We start from the raw sequence: 18,801 nt of genomic DNA on the forward strand, positions 1-18,801 counted from the left end.
AAGTTGACTCCTAACTAGAGGGCAGTCAAGCCACACCGAGCTGCAGACCCAGCTGCAGAATGCCCACTGACTTCTGCCTGCGATAAATGTCAGCCTCTGAAGCAGTTATTTACAAGCTCTGTCTGCGGTAGCCCTGAGATTCCCAAGGCATGGTTGGCTGCAGCATTATGCACAAGCTTCTTTCAATTAGAGCAACCAAGGCAACAGGGACTGAAGCTGACAGGTCACAACCCCATTACACTTTATGGTGACTGACATTTTCTTTAATGGACACTTTTAAAAAATTTAAACCATTTTAAGAAACATTTTCCTAAGAAAATGTTTGTGTATCTATAAAAAATAGCTGCTCTCAGCTTCTCTTGGGTGTGCTATCATTCTTCCTTTTACTTTTCTGCTGCAGAAGATTCACAGATGTATATAAGCAGGAATGACAAAAAGAGCTATGTATGACAAAGTTTTAGACAATTGTACATTGTCATTCTCTAAAAAGGGTAACAGCCAATATGGGAAAAATTCTTTAAAGGGAAAAATCAGTGCAGACACTCAGTTTAAAACTGATGCTGTCTGTATGGTTCCAACAGAACCATCCATGATTATTCCAACTTAGATAAATAGTGAGTAGATAAAAACCTCCAACAAACAACTGTATGAGAAGCACATCATACAGAGACTCTTGTTTGAAAAAGAACTGTCTGGTGACACTCACAGGCCGAGTTAGCTCCCTTCTCCGAAGAGGGACTAACAGCTAATGACAGTCTGCCAAAGAAGTTCTGCTAGAGGTCATATTTGATACTTGTGACATTTAAAAAAGGAATGCAGAAAAAAAGTGTTAATTCTGGGAAAAGAGTCAGTGAACACAAACTGCAGAACAATTAATTTGTTAATCTTCATCTCTACCTACAAACACCAGTATTTTCTTTACCCAGCTAGCTGTCTGGTGCATCCTTATGCTGTTTAAACATGTTAAATCCAAAGACATATTTTAAGTGAATTGAAGAATACATTGCGAAGTATGTGTTTAAATGACATTTTACACAAGATTTTAAATATGTGTTTCCTTTAACTCAGCCCTTCATCATTGGTTAATCAGCTGGGACAGACCAGCTACACTGTGGGAGTGCAGAAGTGTGTGAAACAGGGCATAAGATTCAATTCATGGCTAAAGTACTCCCAAAGATGCTGGAGTCACTGTTAATAGCCTGGATTCAAAGGCAAAAAAACCAGACAAGATACCTTGAAAATTCAACTGAACCATGGAAATTAGAAAATGTTCTCCAGAGAAAACAATCAGGTTCTGTAGCACCACACATTCACTGAATTTTTGTGATCTTTGTGATTTGGAGATACCTTCTCACATGTGATCTAGTAGCAAACTGGTGTTTTCTTCTTTAGTTGGTAGTCAGTCCAGGAGGAATGAGGAGATATGTTTTAGAGCTTTTAAAGAAACACATGAATTTTAAAGAGAATCCCTAAATTTCCCTTTGGTGTTGCTTTTCTGATTATAGCAAACATTGAGTTAAGCTGCTATAAAGTTTTTTATGGCTCCAAACTGACAGTACTGAACTCACTATGGGAAAAAGAAATTGGTTGTCAGAAAAGAAATGGACAAATAAATAAATATAGTGGTAGAAGTCAGAGAAAAATAATTTGCAATAGTGTTATTGGAATTGCTGAAAAAAGCATGTCTCTAATCTACTAGAGAAACTCATTCAATGTGAAGACATATTTTGAAAAAAACAAAAGGAGAACAATGTGAGAGCAATTACATACCAGTTCATGACAGATTATACTATGAAACTGGTATAGTAATCATGTTTGACCTCACCTACAGAGTAGCTTTTTAACAAAATAAGCAACCAAGAGAACAAAACTTAGAACCTGTAATAATAACACAATGTAGAAAAATACTATTTAATTGCAAATTGTGATCATGGAAAATAAGACAACAAAAAGTAAGCCAGGTGATAAACCCTTCTCTTCTAAATGCCCCTTGTTCTACTCGATACCTACTGGGTATTTTAGTTCAAAAATCAAAATATCACCTCAGCTGCAGATGATTCCTCTCACTCAGCTTTAGACATTGAGGTGAATGAGATTCACCTCACAGACTGATGCACCAAATTTAGGTATCTACATGTGAATTCAATATCCAAGACCCCATTCTAGTCAGTGAAAACCTGCAGCAACTGAAAACTCAGCTGGCTAAACAGAGAGACTTGTTGCATTTCCATTTAAAATGCCATCTCAGAGAATCTGACAAAACCTCATGGGACTGGTGGATATCACAGAGGACTTCAGGGACACTTTTCTGAAGAAGAGGCTGGAGAGTAGGCAGGAATACCTGAGACATCTCTCATGTATTAGACATCTGTGTATGGACAACTGAAGCAAAGCCATTTGATCAATGGATCCAAAGAGCCATGTAACCCTCTCCAAAGTGGACATCTCCAGCAGATCAGCTGAACTGGTGCCTACATGCCTTTGCAGGTGACCAGGATAAAATCAGCATTATGAATTAAATGATGTGCATCTACTTTTTCCTATGCATACATATTAAGTGGTTGGTTAAAGGTTCTTCTGCAGTGCATATGTTCTACAAATGAGTTAAGCCTTCGATTCATTATTAACCAAGTGAACTTCCACAGCACTTACTTTTACAATCTAGCAGGTAAATCACTGGAAAGAAAGAGGATTATTGTCTTGTCTTTTGAAGCCACTTCATTTGAAATACTGTGTTCAAATAAAGGAACTACATTCTTAGAAACAGATTGGCAAACTGGAAGGAGTTCTCCAGAGAACAAACAAAAATAGGAATAAATACTTTGATTTTTACTTATTAAATCACTTACACATTCCAAAGGACTCAGTGTTCTAACAACACGGACAAGTGACAAAAAGGAAGAATAGTATCAGCTTGCAATAGAACAGCTCCTTAGAAAAGAAAGGGATTATAGTATGCAGTACTCTGGGATGTAATTAGAAGTCAGTGTATGAAGAAAAAGATAAGAAATATAAAGAGAAACTTCCCAGTCAGTGACACTTTTCTAGTTATTCAGTAACCTCTGAAATGTAGAAATCCCACTTCACTGGATACTGAAATCTAAGCTTGATTTAGTAATAGAAAATGTACTTTAGAAGAGTGTCCTATAATCAACAGGGAGACGGATGGGATAATCTGAAAAGCTCATCTATTAGCAACACCTATGAATTTTTCCACACATTATTAGTTGACAGATATTTTGTCAGAAAGGCAACCATCCTGATAAAGAAATAATATTTGTCAAGAGAATACCAAATAACTTTTACTCAGCACTTATACTTGTAGGCCCTTAGCAGCATTGCCTTAAATCATATCTCTCCACCAATATTTCTGTTTAGCAGATGCTCATTGGCTAGTACTTATTTTGGACTGGCTTTAAGTAAAAGATTAAAGGCATTGAGTATTGATAACTAAATTAAAAGGGCTGGCTGCCAATAGCTATAACAGTAAGTAAAGAATAAAGAGCATTGCCTGCTCTGTGTCCTCTTGACCACACAGAACAATCATTAAGAATTAAGTGCTGTGATTCAGTGCCCCTCCTCCGTTTTCCCCAGGAGGCAATGCCTCACACACCACCAAGTACGCAGTACTCTGGGAACAAAGCCAAAAGTAGCTACTCGTTCTCTGAATGAGAACAGCTCAAAAATGGGTCTTACCCAAGACGGAGGGATGGGGGAAGGGAATGACAATGTTTCCTGCTACTGTTTATAATGCAAGTTTTTTTAACTGGAATGAAATTTGTATAGACCTGTCTTTTACTGTCTTTCTTAAATGAAGCTCAGGATTTTAGCCGAGTGGTTACATTAAAAACATGTAATATAATAATGCTTTTTCATTAGAGCAATTGATAATGTGTAAAGTTTTGAAGGAAATGCCTTTCCCCATTCCATATCTCTCCTTCTCTTTTCCCCACCAGTGTTGCTAGATGTGTTTTTTTTAATTAGTTCTCTCTGTTTGCTGTGTAGCAACAGAGCAAAAAATTGGGATGATATCTGAATCCTCCAAAAATCATCCAGTGGCTCCTGTTTAGTTGTTTTTAGATATCTACATTGATGACTACAAGGTAGAATAGGCTAAACACAAGTGGTATTTAATTCATTGGGATTATACTGATGATTCATTTAATCAGGTATGTTCAGCATAAAGAAAGCATTAAATACTCTCCAGGCTGTGTCTGACCACACGTGGGTGGGCAGATGACAGAAAAATCTACTCCTGCAGGTGAGAGCCACAGGAATACTGGGGAGGGCAGTCGAGGTTAGCAGAATTGAGCTGGGCAGCAATAAACAAGCTCTGAACCATTTCAAACTGTGGCTGAGCTCCTCCTCCAGTATCCCCTCTTCAGAGGTCTGGCACCCTCTGAAAAGCCTTCAGTATGTGACAGATGAATAAGAGAATATTCCTTAAGGGAATTCCACTGTTGCAGAGCTCCTCTTTGTCTCTTGTTCCCTCTAGCGTAACATAGTGCATGCAGTTATCACGTTCATACATTCAGACCCTGGATTTGCATACAAATACAGATGTTTGCATCTGCATAATGAATACACCTCCGTTTTTTAGGGTGTGCTTACCATGATTCTAGCCTTTAATGTCTGATTAAATTAGGAGGATGTGCATTGTGACTTTATATAAACTTCATGGGACAATTCTCATATCAACAGTCTGTGAATTTTAACTATTAAATACCAATGTCTTTCAGTTATTCCAATATTTTATTTTTATTCTTTTTAAATACTCTACATACTGCAATAGGGCATGCCTTAGATATCTCTTAGCATGAAAAAAAGTATTACAGTAGGTGTATGAGTTTTTCTTGACTGAATAGTTTTCTTGATACCTGACTTTTAAATACCATAGGACAAACTGGACACTGAGCTTGCACTGCAGTCACTGGAGGGAAAATAAACCACCTTCAGAGAGCAATCTATCTTATTTTCTGATAAGCATCTGAGATAGGTCAGTGCATTGCTAAGCGCTCATTTCTCTGTGTAAATTACAGGTAGAGGCTAGGGTGGATATCTGAGGCTAGTACATCCACATTTTTGATATCAGCACAAACCCAAACGACCAATGCAAGTTAAAAAATTTACCTCTGTGCTTGTCCTCCTCCCTTTTTTCATAGACTTCATCATAGAATCTCAGAATCTTGGTATCACATAGTGGTTGAGATTGGTGTAGACATCTGGAAATCCTTTAATTCAACACGTCTGCTCAGAACAGAGTCAGCTAAAGCAGGTTGCCCAGAGTAGTGTTCAGTTGGGTTGTGAATATCTCAAAGGATGGAGACTCCACAATCCCATTGTGTTTGACCACTCTTAAAGTAAAAAAAAAAATAATTTTTTATGTATAGCTGAAATTTCCTGTATCTACATTTATGTCAATTGTCTCTCCTCCTTTCACTGGGCACCACTGAGAAGAGTCAGTTTTGCTCTTTTATATAATCTTTCCATCAAGTACTTGCAGAAATGGATAAGATCCACCTGAGCTTTCTCATCTCCAGGCTAAAGTATTCTAAACTTGCTCAGCCTCTTCTCATATGACAGAAGTTCCAAGCCCATAACAATCTTTGTGGTCCTTTGTTGGACTTGTAGGAAGTCCATGTCTCTCCCATATTGGCGACATTAGCACTGGTAATAGCACTCCTGATGAGTCTTTCCAGTTCTTAGCAGAAAGGAAGTCAGCTTCTTCTGACCTGCTGGCAACAGTCTGTCTACTGCAGCCCAGGAGGCTGTTAGTCTTTGCTGCAAGAGAGTTCAGCTGGCTGTCCATTAGGACTCCCAGGCTGTTTTCCAGCCAGTCAGTCCACAATCTGTACTGATGCATGGGACTGTTTTTCTTTGGCTGTAAAACTCTGTATTCCTTTGTTAAACTTCACAAGATTAATACTTCCACTCATTATAGCCATCAAGAAGTCAATTAATCCAGTCCTTTAAGTCATCCTTACAATCAACTGGAATAGCAAAACTGCTTCAAAGGGCAATTTATCCCTCCATTGCACCAACTAATGTCTCCTAGAAGGGGACACATCTCTCTCCACATGTTTGGCCAGTCACAGACTGGAGAGTTTTTGATACTTTCTTTATGCAAAATATGTTTGGTTGCTTCACAAAAATTCATTCAGTCTTAATGCCTTATGTTTTCTCATCTCAAGAAGATGTGGACACTAAATTCTATCAAATATGGATCTGATGGTGCTCAGCTCTTCTTTGTCTCTGGTGTCCAAAATGCAAATGCAAATGCTCCTCCAATAGCAACCTCTAAAGCATGTTTTTTATTCGTTGTCTTATTTTAGACTTTAGTTAGCTTATCCATTGTCTTAAAAACTTTTAGTGTTAGTTGCAACAATTTAAAGATATTCCTGTAATATATTATAAATCGTATGAGATAAAAATTCATTATTCTTACATCCAGTCAAACTCACTACCTTTAATATGCCTTGATTTTTTCACGCACACACCACATATGTTAGGTTTGATTTTAAAGTTTACTTGATACTTTTTCCATGATTGTTTCATAAGTTTTAAGAGTTCATGTCATGGCAGCTTGCAGCAAAGACAGAAAAGAAGTCAGTAAATTTAGATTTCTTTTCTAAAGCAAATGCAGAAAAAAAGAGTTTTTATAATTTGCACAAGTCATTGAATAATGTTTGTATTGCCATTGGCAGTTTAAAGTCCAATGACAGATCATACATTAAAATCATAACATGAAACTCACTTGTAATTTAAAGTATATATTATGTTACAAAACTGTATGAATTCTGAGATATTTTAAAAAATTGAAGAATAAAGATAGAACTATGCTAGTTAAAGGAATCACAGCTCTAAGTGGAAATTTATATGCAAAAGGAATAAAAGAAGAAATAACTAGTCTCATTCCCCATAGGTCCTGTAAACACTTATGTCTAAAGTAAGAAATCCTGCTACTCATGAAAAGAACTGTTTCAAGCTACAATTTTATGACAGAATCCTATTACGTTAGACTCCTTCTGGAGCTCTTGTTCCCAAAAATATTGTCTTTAAAGTAATTGTTACACAAATTGCTCCATTAGGCCAGATTTCGAAATTCTCATTCATTTTTCCATCTACTCAGAGAGTAGCCTTTCAAAAAATGACAGAGTTCCCCCTCTGGCATGCCCTCTGCAGAGCTATGACTCCCTTTGAAGAGAGGTCAGCTTGTGCAATATCTACCACAGAATGCCAAAAGCAGGCTGTTGAGATAGACCCATCATTTGAAGTCATGCATGCTTTTCTCCACTTTTTTGTCACCTTCTCTTCTTAATTTTTTAAGGCTGCTAGGAACCAAACTGGCCTCTGGCATAAGTAAGGCATTCTTAGCAGTCACTTTCCTGGGCTTAATTATTGCAGTGATGCAGAAGAGCTGTGCATTTGGTTTTATATTTTTACTGCCCTTGGTAGAATGGTATTGAAGGACAAAGCAGACAATGCAATATATGTCAAAACATATTACAGAATTTGTATGAAGCCTTAAATCTTTTTTTTTTTTTTTGGAAGCAACTTGAAAAAGAACTTTACACTTAAAAATGTAAATCTCTGAGAAAAAAAATCTAAACCCACCAAATCCTAACTAGATTGAGGATCTTACCGGATATTCCTGTTGAACCATAACCTGCATTCTCATATTAAAACGAACAACAAAAAACCCACCATCTCAAAACCAAAACAACACCCAAAATACAAAAAAAACAAAAGCAACCACAGAAGTGTTTGGTTTATATTCCAAGTTAAAAAGTTTAGGTACATAACACCTGGGTTATACAGGTGATTCTAATAGCTCCTCAACTTCCTCCTTAACTTCAAGACACTGCAAGTTTTTTTTGAAAACTGCCATTAACATTTTCACTAAATGACTTTCTCCTGTGATACATTCTTACTTCCTTCGTAGGTGTGAACTCTATGCTATTTCCCTTAAAAGTCTGTCATCAAGCAATCCAAGTAAGCACTTGCCTGTCATTGTTTCCACCTGAGCAGACTGATCACTTTACTGCATATTTACACTATTTGTTTCTTTTTTACTTTTTTCAGTCATAGGGTTACAGAGAAAGACTGTTGACATCTATGATTGCTATGCTCCTTTGATGAGAGAGTACAGGACAGTACATTATCTTACTTGGACCAAACAGAATTGGTAGGATTAATCTAGAGACAGATTAGAGATTACACTCCTATTGATAATCAGCAAATATAGTGTGGCATGACAGCACTCTGAGGCTGCCCACCCCTCACCCACATGAACAGCAGTTGCAATGCCATGTGCAGTAGATGCTACTGTTACTTCAAAATAACAACTCTTTTTCCAACATCCCTTTCTCTTTGTTTGAACTAGATACTGAAGCATCAATAACAAAACACCTTTGACTTATATCTGGAAACCTACAGCTTTGTATAAAGGCTGTGTTTCCCCCTGATTAATGCAGCTTTTCTTCAGCACTCTGAACCATTTGTCTGCTGTGAGCTTTCCTTCTCTAAATCAAAGCTGCCACTGAAAAACAAAAAGATTGTAAGAATGTGAGCAAGAAGTTTTGACTAACTTTTATTTCCAGCCTTCTAATTGGTGTCTACCATAATCATGTATATACATTTACATTTTTCTAATGTAGGTTTCCATCAGATGGCCTCTTAACAAGCAATGATTTAAAGGGATAACTCAAATGTAAAATTCACGCTTCTGTATGAGCTATTTTTAACTAATGTTCTTGAAAAGAACATTTGAAAGTATCATCTCAGAGAGAGGAAAAAAAAATTGTTCTGGAACTTCAGTCTTTATTTTCTGCATCCAACAACCTTCTTCTGCATCATTATTCTGTTCCTCCATTTGTGATTTGGTTTATTTAAGTCCATAAGAAATGACAATATAATACATATGAAAGCCTAAGTTAATGAATAGTATTCTATTCTTGGCACTACTACTGTTAAGCCTTCACCAAATTTCCTTTTGTTACACTATCAGAAAATCAGAAATTCTGCTTTGCCACGAGCACAGTTAATCATTAGCGAGGGCCAAAGAATCACGTCCTGTTTTAATCATAACGTCAGGAAAATGTTTCAATTTATTTGAAAACCTGTCATAAGTGAGAAATTGCAGGGGGGGGTTGTTTTTTGTTAAAGTTATTGGCATTTTATCTTTGATTCTTCACAAAGTAGGATCAATTATTTCATCTTTGTGCTTATCAGCATTAAAATAGTTAAAGACAGTGAAATGCAGTGAAACTTTCTCAGACTTGGATATCGATCTAGTAAAAAAAAAAAGTTCTTCCAGATTTATTTTTATTAGATTTCTCACTAGGAAATAAATAAAAAAAAGTGCAGGAACTTCTCAACAGTCATGCCATTCTTCTTTACTAAGGCTGTCACTTCTGGGGACATATTCTCCACCACCAAAGCATGTCATTTAGAGATGTCAGATTCATCCCATGCACTGTTTTACCTACACAGACTCTGTGAATTGTAGACTAAATATACCTGTGCTGCACTGCATATATACTCCTTTTTTCATCTAAGATATTTTGGAAGGACTATGCATGCCTTCTATATGATGTATTCTGTTATATTTTAACTAAACTTAGATTTCACATAACCTATACTGTATTTCTATCCTCAGATAGTCACATTCAGGCACTCTCCGCAGCCAAAAACTTGTAGAAAACTATTAATTTACCCAGATACACTGGATATTTTAAGGATGAAAGAAATAGCTCCCTGCTAGGGTCTGCTTCTCTCCATAGAATCTAAACAGGATTCTCGATATCTACACTTCAGTGAGTCCCATTCCCTGTCTGTCTTTTTCATCCACAACTTGCCTCATGTGCAATTAAACTGTGCCTTTATCACTCTGCAGGGGTCTAGTCAGCAACTGAAAACTAAAACCATTTATCATATTTAATTAGGCAATTTAACCATGCTGATTTCAGGATTGCACTTCTTCCTGATTCACATTTGAAAACAAAACCCAGAATGTTTAAAAAGAAACCGTCACATTGAACTGTAGCTCAAGGAGCTCTCCAAATCATAGTAGCACTCTTTCCTGATATATCAGCTCTTGAGGAGATTTCTCCATCACTCTAGTAAGCTACAGACCAAGTAGATAAATTGTGGTGTCGAAGTTCAGAAAAGTGTGGAATTTGAATTATACCGTAAGACAACAGCACTGAAAATTTAAAATAGTATCTACTTTTGTTGCCTTTCCCACAATGACTGCCTTCGGTCCTGATTTAGGTTCAATGTAAAGAGATTTTTTTAAAGAATTAGTAGTGAGACAGTATAATTTCAGTAAATGTGAAACATCTTACATATGAGGTTTGTTCAGTTTGCAGTTTACAGAGTTGAACGAAGATCAAAGTCAGTGAGTAGCCTTACATTGTGTATGGATAACTGCATGGGTCATTCATCTTACCAGAAAACAAAAAGCCTCAAATTCTATGACTGAATGCACATGCAATAATGTTCTCAAAAATTCTTTTCAAAATGAAAAGTACTGAAAATGTATGGCACCTTCTAACCTCTCCAGTCTGCTCTATTGAGGAAGAAGAACCAATGAAAAAGCAAAAATTCAGTGGAGCCAGGATAGATTTCTTGGAAGCAATTTACATCAGTCTGTATTTGGAGGGAGATATTCCTTGGCAAATACTGATAAAGCAAACTTAGATATAATTTTAGGTATTTTAAAATAAGAAATACAGTTGATTATCTAACTCTTTTCATGAATTAGATCATCAGACTCTTCTACATGAGTGAATCTATGTAGTTATGAAGAGTTATTAATGGTATATAAATAGATTAACAAAATTAATACACATTCTTAGAAGAAATGTAGGTAGTTCAATTTTATTTTTTTTACCTTGCTTATGAAAACCATAATTGGTACTTTTGGAGAGTCATCTCAGAAAATTCAGTCAGCAAATGATTTTCTTTTGTCTAGGAGCTGTATGATTGACTGATTCTTAACAAGTGAAGAAAATACCTGTAGGCAAACAACAATACTAAGCTTGCAGTGCACAGAAGTGAGCTAAAAAAACAGATGCCAGCCCTCTGCTCTTCCTGTATAATTTGTACATGGTAACGAAAGTAAAGTGATTCCTTAAGCATATTTTCTAGCTTATTATTCACCACTATCTTATTTCATGTGGCACTTCAAAATGCTCTTTTATACCTAGGTTGCTAGAACAGGATATCAGCAGCTTTTTGCTGGTGCATATAATTGAAAGGCTGCTACTTAAAACAGGCACCATTAAAAATCTGAATTTGCCAGCAGTTACAGACCAATTCTATGCCTAGAATAGAAAAGCAATTTTGGTATGTTGCTGTATTTGGAAGTGTTGACAAGTCTTAACCTTTAATGGTGACTCCTATTTATAATAAGAAACATATACATTGAGGATCTTTCTTTAGTCTATGTATAACCACCATAACAAAAACAGTGTAAGTAGGTAAGGTAGAATGAAACATTTTATCGTGATTTAGGCTTCAAACAATAAATTCCATTATATTTCAAAGGTCAATTCAAAATTTTTAAAATTTTGATGGTTCTATAATTTCAGAAATTAGTCTAAAGTCATAGCTTTTTGGTTTTGCTTTGTGAAAGCACTCCCAATGTTAGACATGAAGTACTTAATACCACTCTTCATCTTTGAAATGAACACCATTAACAATTCCTGACTATACATTACTCAAAGGGGATCAAAATCCATTGACTTTGCATTCTAATTTTGCCAGAATACAATCCTGCTGGCTCAGGTGAAATAAAAATAAATTCTCAGTACTGTAAAGAATATGAGTGTTCAACTGTACAGATGTGTCCTAATGGCAACTCATACAGTGCAGCATGTTAAGCACACTTACTGCCTGACATCTTCTGCATTTGTTAAAACAGGAATATAACTGTCATTTCTGAGGTAGACTCAAAAGATCAGGAGGGTAAAATTATTAAGTGTCGTCCCTTTTGTTGCTGAAAAAGGTCTTGAATTTGAAGGGACCAGTGAACTGACTACATTCCTGTATTGTTGCACATAAGATGGATTTGCACTAACAATACAGTACTGATTATACCTTAAAGCAAGATTTACTTTCCTGTAGAAGATCATCCCTCTTTATTTACTGAGCACTTCACGTGCATTGCCTTGTCTAGCATGAAATAAAAGGGCTTGTATTTAAGAAGGCTGCTGTTGAATGAAGAGTTACATATGTCTTATATTATTTCAATTATTTACCATTTATGCACTTAAAATGATTGTAAAAAATACAGTTTTATGGAGAATTGATAGTAATGTTATACAATTACTGTAAATAGCCTTTGGAAATGTAATGACAAAGTTCTTTATTCCTGTGTTATCCCAAACTGGAGTATGGATGAATATCAGCTTGGTCAGTCACATTTAGGGGGGTGTTTCATCCTAAAAATTAAAGTCTCTGGGTTTTTTTCAATACTCAAAATACTCAAAACTTGTATTTTTATCTAAATAAGGAATGCCATTCATAGAATCATATAATCTTTGTTAATCCAAGGAATACAAAACATTCTTAAAAAGCCACAAAAAAATCCTTGCAAATGAAAGGTAAAAATATTATCTTCATTCTGATTGCTAAAAATGAGAAAACTAACTTGATGCAGTAACAGAGTGTAAGGTCACTGGAGATTGACCCATTAGTATAATCCAGGGGTTTTAAAAGCAGCAGTCTCTCTGGTATGAGAATACTACCCTATTACTTAAATGATGTGTTATTAAGTAAAAATAATGGTATTTCTTTTACTTTGCCAATACTAGGTTTGCATTTTAAATACAGTTAAGCAGAAATAGCTAAGCTAAGACAGAAAATTTTCAGAATTCAGGAGAAGTGTCTCCACATTGGCCTGAACAGACCTCATTCCATTCCCTTTTTAATGTAACTTCTGTTCTAGGAATTTAAGGTACTGTGGCTGGCACACAGAAATCCCAATACCAGTAGAGCTCTGGAGCTTGGGTACCTTTAAAAATGACACAAATAATAAGAAAGAGAATCCAGGCTCATTCATTTGATTTAGTAGATGAAACCAGGACCAGATTCCATTTTTATGTAGCCCTCATTCAGGCCAGTTCCCATGGACAGTAGCATGAATTAAGACAAATCCTCACATTTGGTTTAGTAGGATTTGTAATGATGTGTGCCATGGTCTGAGATGTCTGTCTCTTTGAAGAATATATATCTTTCCACACCCTTTTGAATGACCATATTTCTCTTCAGTACCACATGTTTATAAATCTGTAGTAACATTCTAAATGTTACTCACTCTGCAAAAAAGAGGAGAAATGTACAATGTACTTTGTACTTAACCAACGGCAAAAGTGGTTGCTATTCTGGATATTTTGGGTCATGGAACAGAATGATGAGTTTAAGTTTCATGAGTCATCTTGTGTAGAAATCCCACAGAGTAGTTCTATGCACATAAGTAGATAGAAATAACAGTAACAATGTTTGTGAGTCCGTCCTACGTTGGCATAAATATGAAAGTCTACATAGACAGGCAGGCCTTTCAAATGTCACAATTTGATGGCAAATGCTTTTCACAGGATGAGAGAAATATTTCCTCCTGTTCATCCTTCTTCGTAAAAGTAAGATTGATCCCCATGAAATGTTGAGCCCCATTTGCAAGGTCTTTCAATTCCTTATATCTTAACTGCAAGTTGAATATTTCACACAGTCTAACTTTTGATTTGGTAGATTAACTTATGTCTTTTATTGTCTTTCTCATAGGCATGGATAGCTACCTAAAGATAAAGACTTTCCCATAATAAAGTCAGGATGGACAGGCATAGATCTGCCAAGATTCCTATGCAGCCCTCAAGAATTTTGCACAGGTTTTTCCCTACTGCTACTGCAACATTTTAAACATGTAAAAAATATATCTTGTGGACTGATGCTCTGAATTTTTCTATCCCTTTCCACAAAAAAAAAAAAAAAAAAAAAAGTGTGTGATAAGTTGTAAAATTACACTGAAGTCATGAGACACTCCAACGGCAAAACTAAATCTTAACTACATTACCAATTTCAATGTAGAGGTATACAAATCTGTCCTTTATATTAAAAATAAGAAAATCTAAACTTAGGATTTTAGTAAGGAATATCAATTGTAGGTCTAGACTCTTACTTGTAATACAAAGCTTTTATACAAATTGATGACACCTAAAAACCTCATGGAGAAAATACTAGCAGTCCACACCCAGTCATAATTGTTCTCTCACATTCCGAGTTACTAAAAGTCACACCATGATTTTTAATTTTACAAAGGAAAAATTTTCTCTCACCAGCTCCTAAAAAGCAGAAGACATGATAATTTAAAATTAACTGTGTTTCTACCCAGCTTTTTGTTAAAACTAGTTAGTTGACTGCCCAAAAAATTACACTTATAAATGGAGCACTTTCATCGACTGTGTTTCTGGAAACCTTTAACTTTTCTTCTCCTGCACATAGGTCACTTCTTGGCCTATCATTTTTAACTTATATGTAAGTAACTTACAACACAATGCACATCCCACAACACTTCTGGTAAAATATACAGTAACACAAATAGTGTGACCAGGTAAATGAGCAGGTCTGATCCCTGCTACAGAACAATTGTGATTGGTCAATATATTGTGAGTAGGTAAAGTAAGAAAAAAAAAAAAAGAAAACAGTATGGTCAAAAAGAAGATTATATCTACATGAATAAAGAATGGATGGTTTTGATACAGGATCTTATACTAGACTCTGGGCTAAAATAACTCTGCAAAGTGCTGTCGGGACTGTGACTGGGCTGAACATAACTTTCCTGTAACAGACTTATCTAAAATGCACATAAAGGGAGGACCTTCACTACTGAGTCAGTAGAGCACTGCAGTCCAAGACACAGCTAATTTTGGAACAGTCTGTTCTGTTTTGCTAAAACTGTCATCTAGAAGATCTCTGATTAAATGAAGAGGTTTCAGAAGATATTAGAGAAAATAATTAAAGGAATGAAAACAGACCTTCTGTGCAATTCAGAGTCCAACTTACCTGATCAAAGGAAAAGATTAATGGGGAACAAGCGACTTAGTCAAAGCCTATAAAGATCTATACAGATTTTTATCATGCATTTTCCCATCTAGCAAACAAAGGTATAATAAGATGCTATGATTACCAGTTGATGATAGACAAGTCTGCCCCTGGAGTGTAGTTAAATCTTCTAACCAAAGACTTTTAGAGGCATTTATGTAGTTTTACTTTCGAGTCTCCCCACTTGATGATTTAAAATAATGCTTTATAGAGCATTGTTTAATAACATGATTCTCTTTTCCAAACTAATAATCTACAGAACAACTTAACTGATAATTAGTTCTTCTAATATTAGAGGGTAAATTAATTCAGTGAATGATTCAGAGAAAATACAAGGCTAACTCACCAATAACATAAGTGAAAAAAATTAATATCATAAACCTCTATTTCATGAACAGATCTGTGATTTAAACACATTTTTGCAAAACCTCCTAAATGAAGATTCATTTCTTTTCAGTTAAGAAGTATGTTTCTTTATTCAGAAGTCCACAGTTCTTTAAAAAAATAGCATCCATTGTAATTTTATCATTTTGAAAGGTAATATGTTGAGCTAAAATCTTGTCTATTCAGGTTTTATTTTTGTAGGATGTGGACCACAGATAATTTGAACAAGAAAATCTTCTATCTTTTGACAACCACTCATTTGCTTTTAAACTCCTGCGCACTCACTGTCTGCAATCATGCTCTAAAGCACCATAATTAAAACATGGAGTGCTGGATATATTTAACAGGTTCAATTCTGTTTGCTGGTTAAAGATTAAGAGACCAAAAGATGGAGTCTATTAACAATACTGTATGAAGAAAGAGAAATCACTGCAGACTGAAGTAAGTCCCACTGGGGGCCTAACAAGCACCTGCCATTTTCATGCAGTGAGAGATCAATCAGTCTCTATATGCAGCAAGACGACTTGCCAAAACCTGAACCACAAGGGGGAGAGAAGAAAAATGATCAATTCCCCAAATTCTGTGCTCTGCAGTAATAAAATGTTGTGTTCTAAACACTTACACTGTCTTTGCAATTGCGATATCTTGGTCAAGTTCAAAATGTGCAGTGAAACCTCGGTATCCAAAACGCATTAGAAAATGGATTCTCTCTGTTGTTACTGTGTAAATTTAGTCACACTACAAGAAAAATAAGTTTTGGGGTTTTCATACAGACAGTTATGGAGTACAAAAAACCAAGTTTTTGTTCTCATGTACAAGACTGCAGTTTAAATTTTCCAGAATTGGACTCAGTGCTTATTTGATTTCTGGTTGCCCTGAGTTGGCCAACAGAATACTAAAATATTCTAAAAACATATCAAACACAACAGTGACAACTGGAAATAAAATTGGAACTTGTCTATTTGTCAGAAGGTGTTGTTATTAACACCCCTATAAGTTCACTTGTTATCAAGCAGAAGAATAGCCAAAAAAATCACAGAACATTGCACACAATTGTAGGTCATACCAAAACGCCAGGCTCTTACCAGCTTGGGTTGGTGCCAGGGCACATAGATACAATTGCATGTTAAAGTAAGAAAAACCAACCTCAATTCACAAAGATCAGAAATCACGAATGAAATCTCTAGACATTATTATTCTTTCCTAGGTAATCAAGTACTCAAATACATCTTAAAAGGTGACATGATCAAACAAAATTGTCTGGAATTCTAGAGAAACCACTGAGATCATGCACTTATGCGATTAGTATGGATTTTTTAGTATTTTCATGTTATCTCTCAAGTGTTCTTAAGGGCACTTTCCCACAATATGAAGTGTGATTTTTCATTTCCTGTTATACAGAAGACAGCTGTGGAGCAGTGGTACAGTAGTAAATAATACAGGATGGGAATCTGTTTGGTATACAGAAAAAAACAACAAACAAAGAGGCTTATTAGAGGTATTTATTTGCATTTTCCCTTCACTATTGTTCTGAAGAATGATGGTTATAATAAAAACCCTCAATTAAAACCGTCCAAACCTGTCTTTCAATGTAACATGAGAAGTCCAAACTGGCAAAAATGAAAAATAAAGAGGACCACCAAAAATGCAAAAAAAGTATATTATTCTTCATTATTCAATTAGAAAAATACTTCTGTTTGAAACAAAAGAGTGCAAACAAATGGTCTGAGAAAACTGTTTATCATTTAGTGGAGAAATTGTTCCAGAAGTGTTCATCCTTGCACAAATATAACTTTTGAAATATTATTAAGGTCATGGTCTGCAGAGGTTATCTGTTGGGTAAATGACTGTAGTCCTAGCTCAAGAGAGATCCAAAGATGGCTATAACTGTAACATCAAACTTGCAGAAGAAAAAACAAGACTTTTTCAGACAGGATTTTAAATAGCTTGCTCAGTTCTGCCAGTTCCTGCTTTATTCTAGTCTATTAGGTTTCAGCAAATCTGTCTCCCTGTTAGTTTTGCTTCTCAAACACTCTTGTTGATATACTTCATTTTAATACCACACCTTCAGGTGCCTCACAGAAAGAAATACAACATGACACTGTGCAGATTGTGCTGCTCTTCAGTCTGAGGTAAAGTTCTGACTTCAGAGAAGTGAACAGGAAGACTCCCATTGATTTTGGTGGGATCATGGTTTAAAACACAGACTATAAATAAACACATCTCTAGGGTCTGCACCACAAATCCTGTTATCACCTAATGCCCTGATCAAGTTCCACACATTAACACTCAGTAAATTAATTTGTACTGTAAAAAAGCCCAACAAAACAAAACCCTAATCAATTACAGTTATGTAGACAATCTTTAAGAAAATAAATAAAGCAAGCACCTGATAAAGATTAAAAATAAAGCAAACAAACAAAAAAGCCAAAAACCAATAACAAACCTCCCTCTTCCCTCCAACAGAAGAGCACATACGAGGAGGTAAACTGAAAATAATTTTTTTCATGCAAAAAAAATTGAAAATTAAACTGTTTGGTATAGTATAATATACTTGCCAATTAAATAGGGAGAAAGATATTATATCTTTTTGGCTTTCAAATATCACAAAAAATATAGTCTGTACTTCTATGTGAGAGCTAAGTACAAAAATGAACAATGTTGCAGTCTTTGGTGATTGCTTCTTCTTTAAAAAACACCTCTAGTACGACATAAACAACTTAGTGAGTTCGGTGTATGAATTGCATGTCACTTGGGTTTACTGTGATACAGTGCCTACAGAAGAGATTCAAAGGCACAGCCATGAAATAATACTCAAAATACAAAACAAATTACTTCTCTTTCTAGGAATCACTAGGATCACATTCATAGAAGACCAAACTAAATCATGCCTACGATATTTAGAAACCTTATACCAAGACATCATATAATAGACAGCTTTACCTAGTCCTGAAAGCACTTGCACTCTCTACCCAGGTCTCAGTTTGACCTAAACTTTCCCTGTGATTTTATATTAAATATCAACATGAGTGCATTGATACTGATACACAGGGAAGTATGTGCTCTGGGGAGAATGCTGTCTTTCTTCTGCCTAAGCTTCTCTATGATCTACTGTGCCTAAACTAAATTCCACTTAACTCCCCAGAAAACTGTGAAAATTTTTATGGTCAGTCACAATCTGAAAAGTAATGGAAAATGTAGTGTTTAACTCTTAGGAAGCAACCTAATGGCTACCATCCATATTCCTTTCAATACAAGCTATAAAACAGGTTCACAGCCTGAACCACCCATACTGAAAAGTTTCCAAGAGCTCAG

General features: G+C 35.6%; 1 protein-coding gene across 9 annotated transcripts in view; it reads right to left on the reverse strand.

The window, feature by feature from the left end:
* Window positions 1-18,801, reverse strand: part of FAM19A5 (family with sequence similarity 19 member A5, C-C motif chemokine like) — a 509,545-nt gene that overhangs the window by 132,399 nt on the left and 358,345 nt on the right. The window contains exon 5 of one of the 9 annotated variants that reach the window (XM_027639731.1): window positions 10,916-11,017. The exons of the other annotated variants lie outside the window; for them this stretch is intronic. Coding sequence (XP_027495532.1) covers window positions 10,946-11,017 — 72 coding nt within the window. The 3' untranslated portion in view covers window positions 10,916-10,945. Of the gene's footprint in view, window positions 1-10,915; window positions 11,018-18,801 lie in introns of those variants that run through there. 9 annotated transcript variants of the gene reach the window in all.

Source organism: Corapipo altera, unplaced genomic scaffold (assembly GCF_003945725.1).
Source record: "Corapipo altera isolate COAL_440 unplaced genomic scaffold, ASM394572v1 1b, whole genome shotgun sequence".
Taxonomy (NCBI): domain Eukaryota; kingdom Metazoa; phylum Chordata; class Aves; order Passeriformes; family Pipridae; genus Corapipo; species Corapipo altera.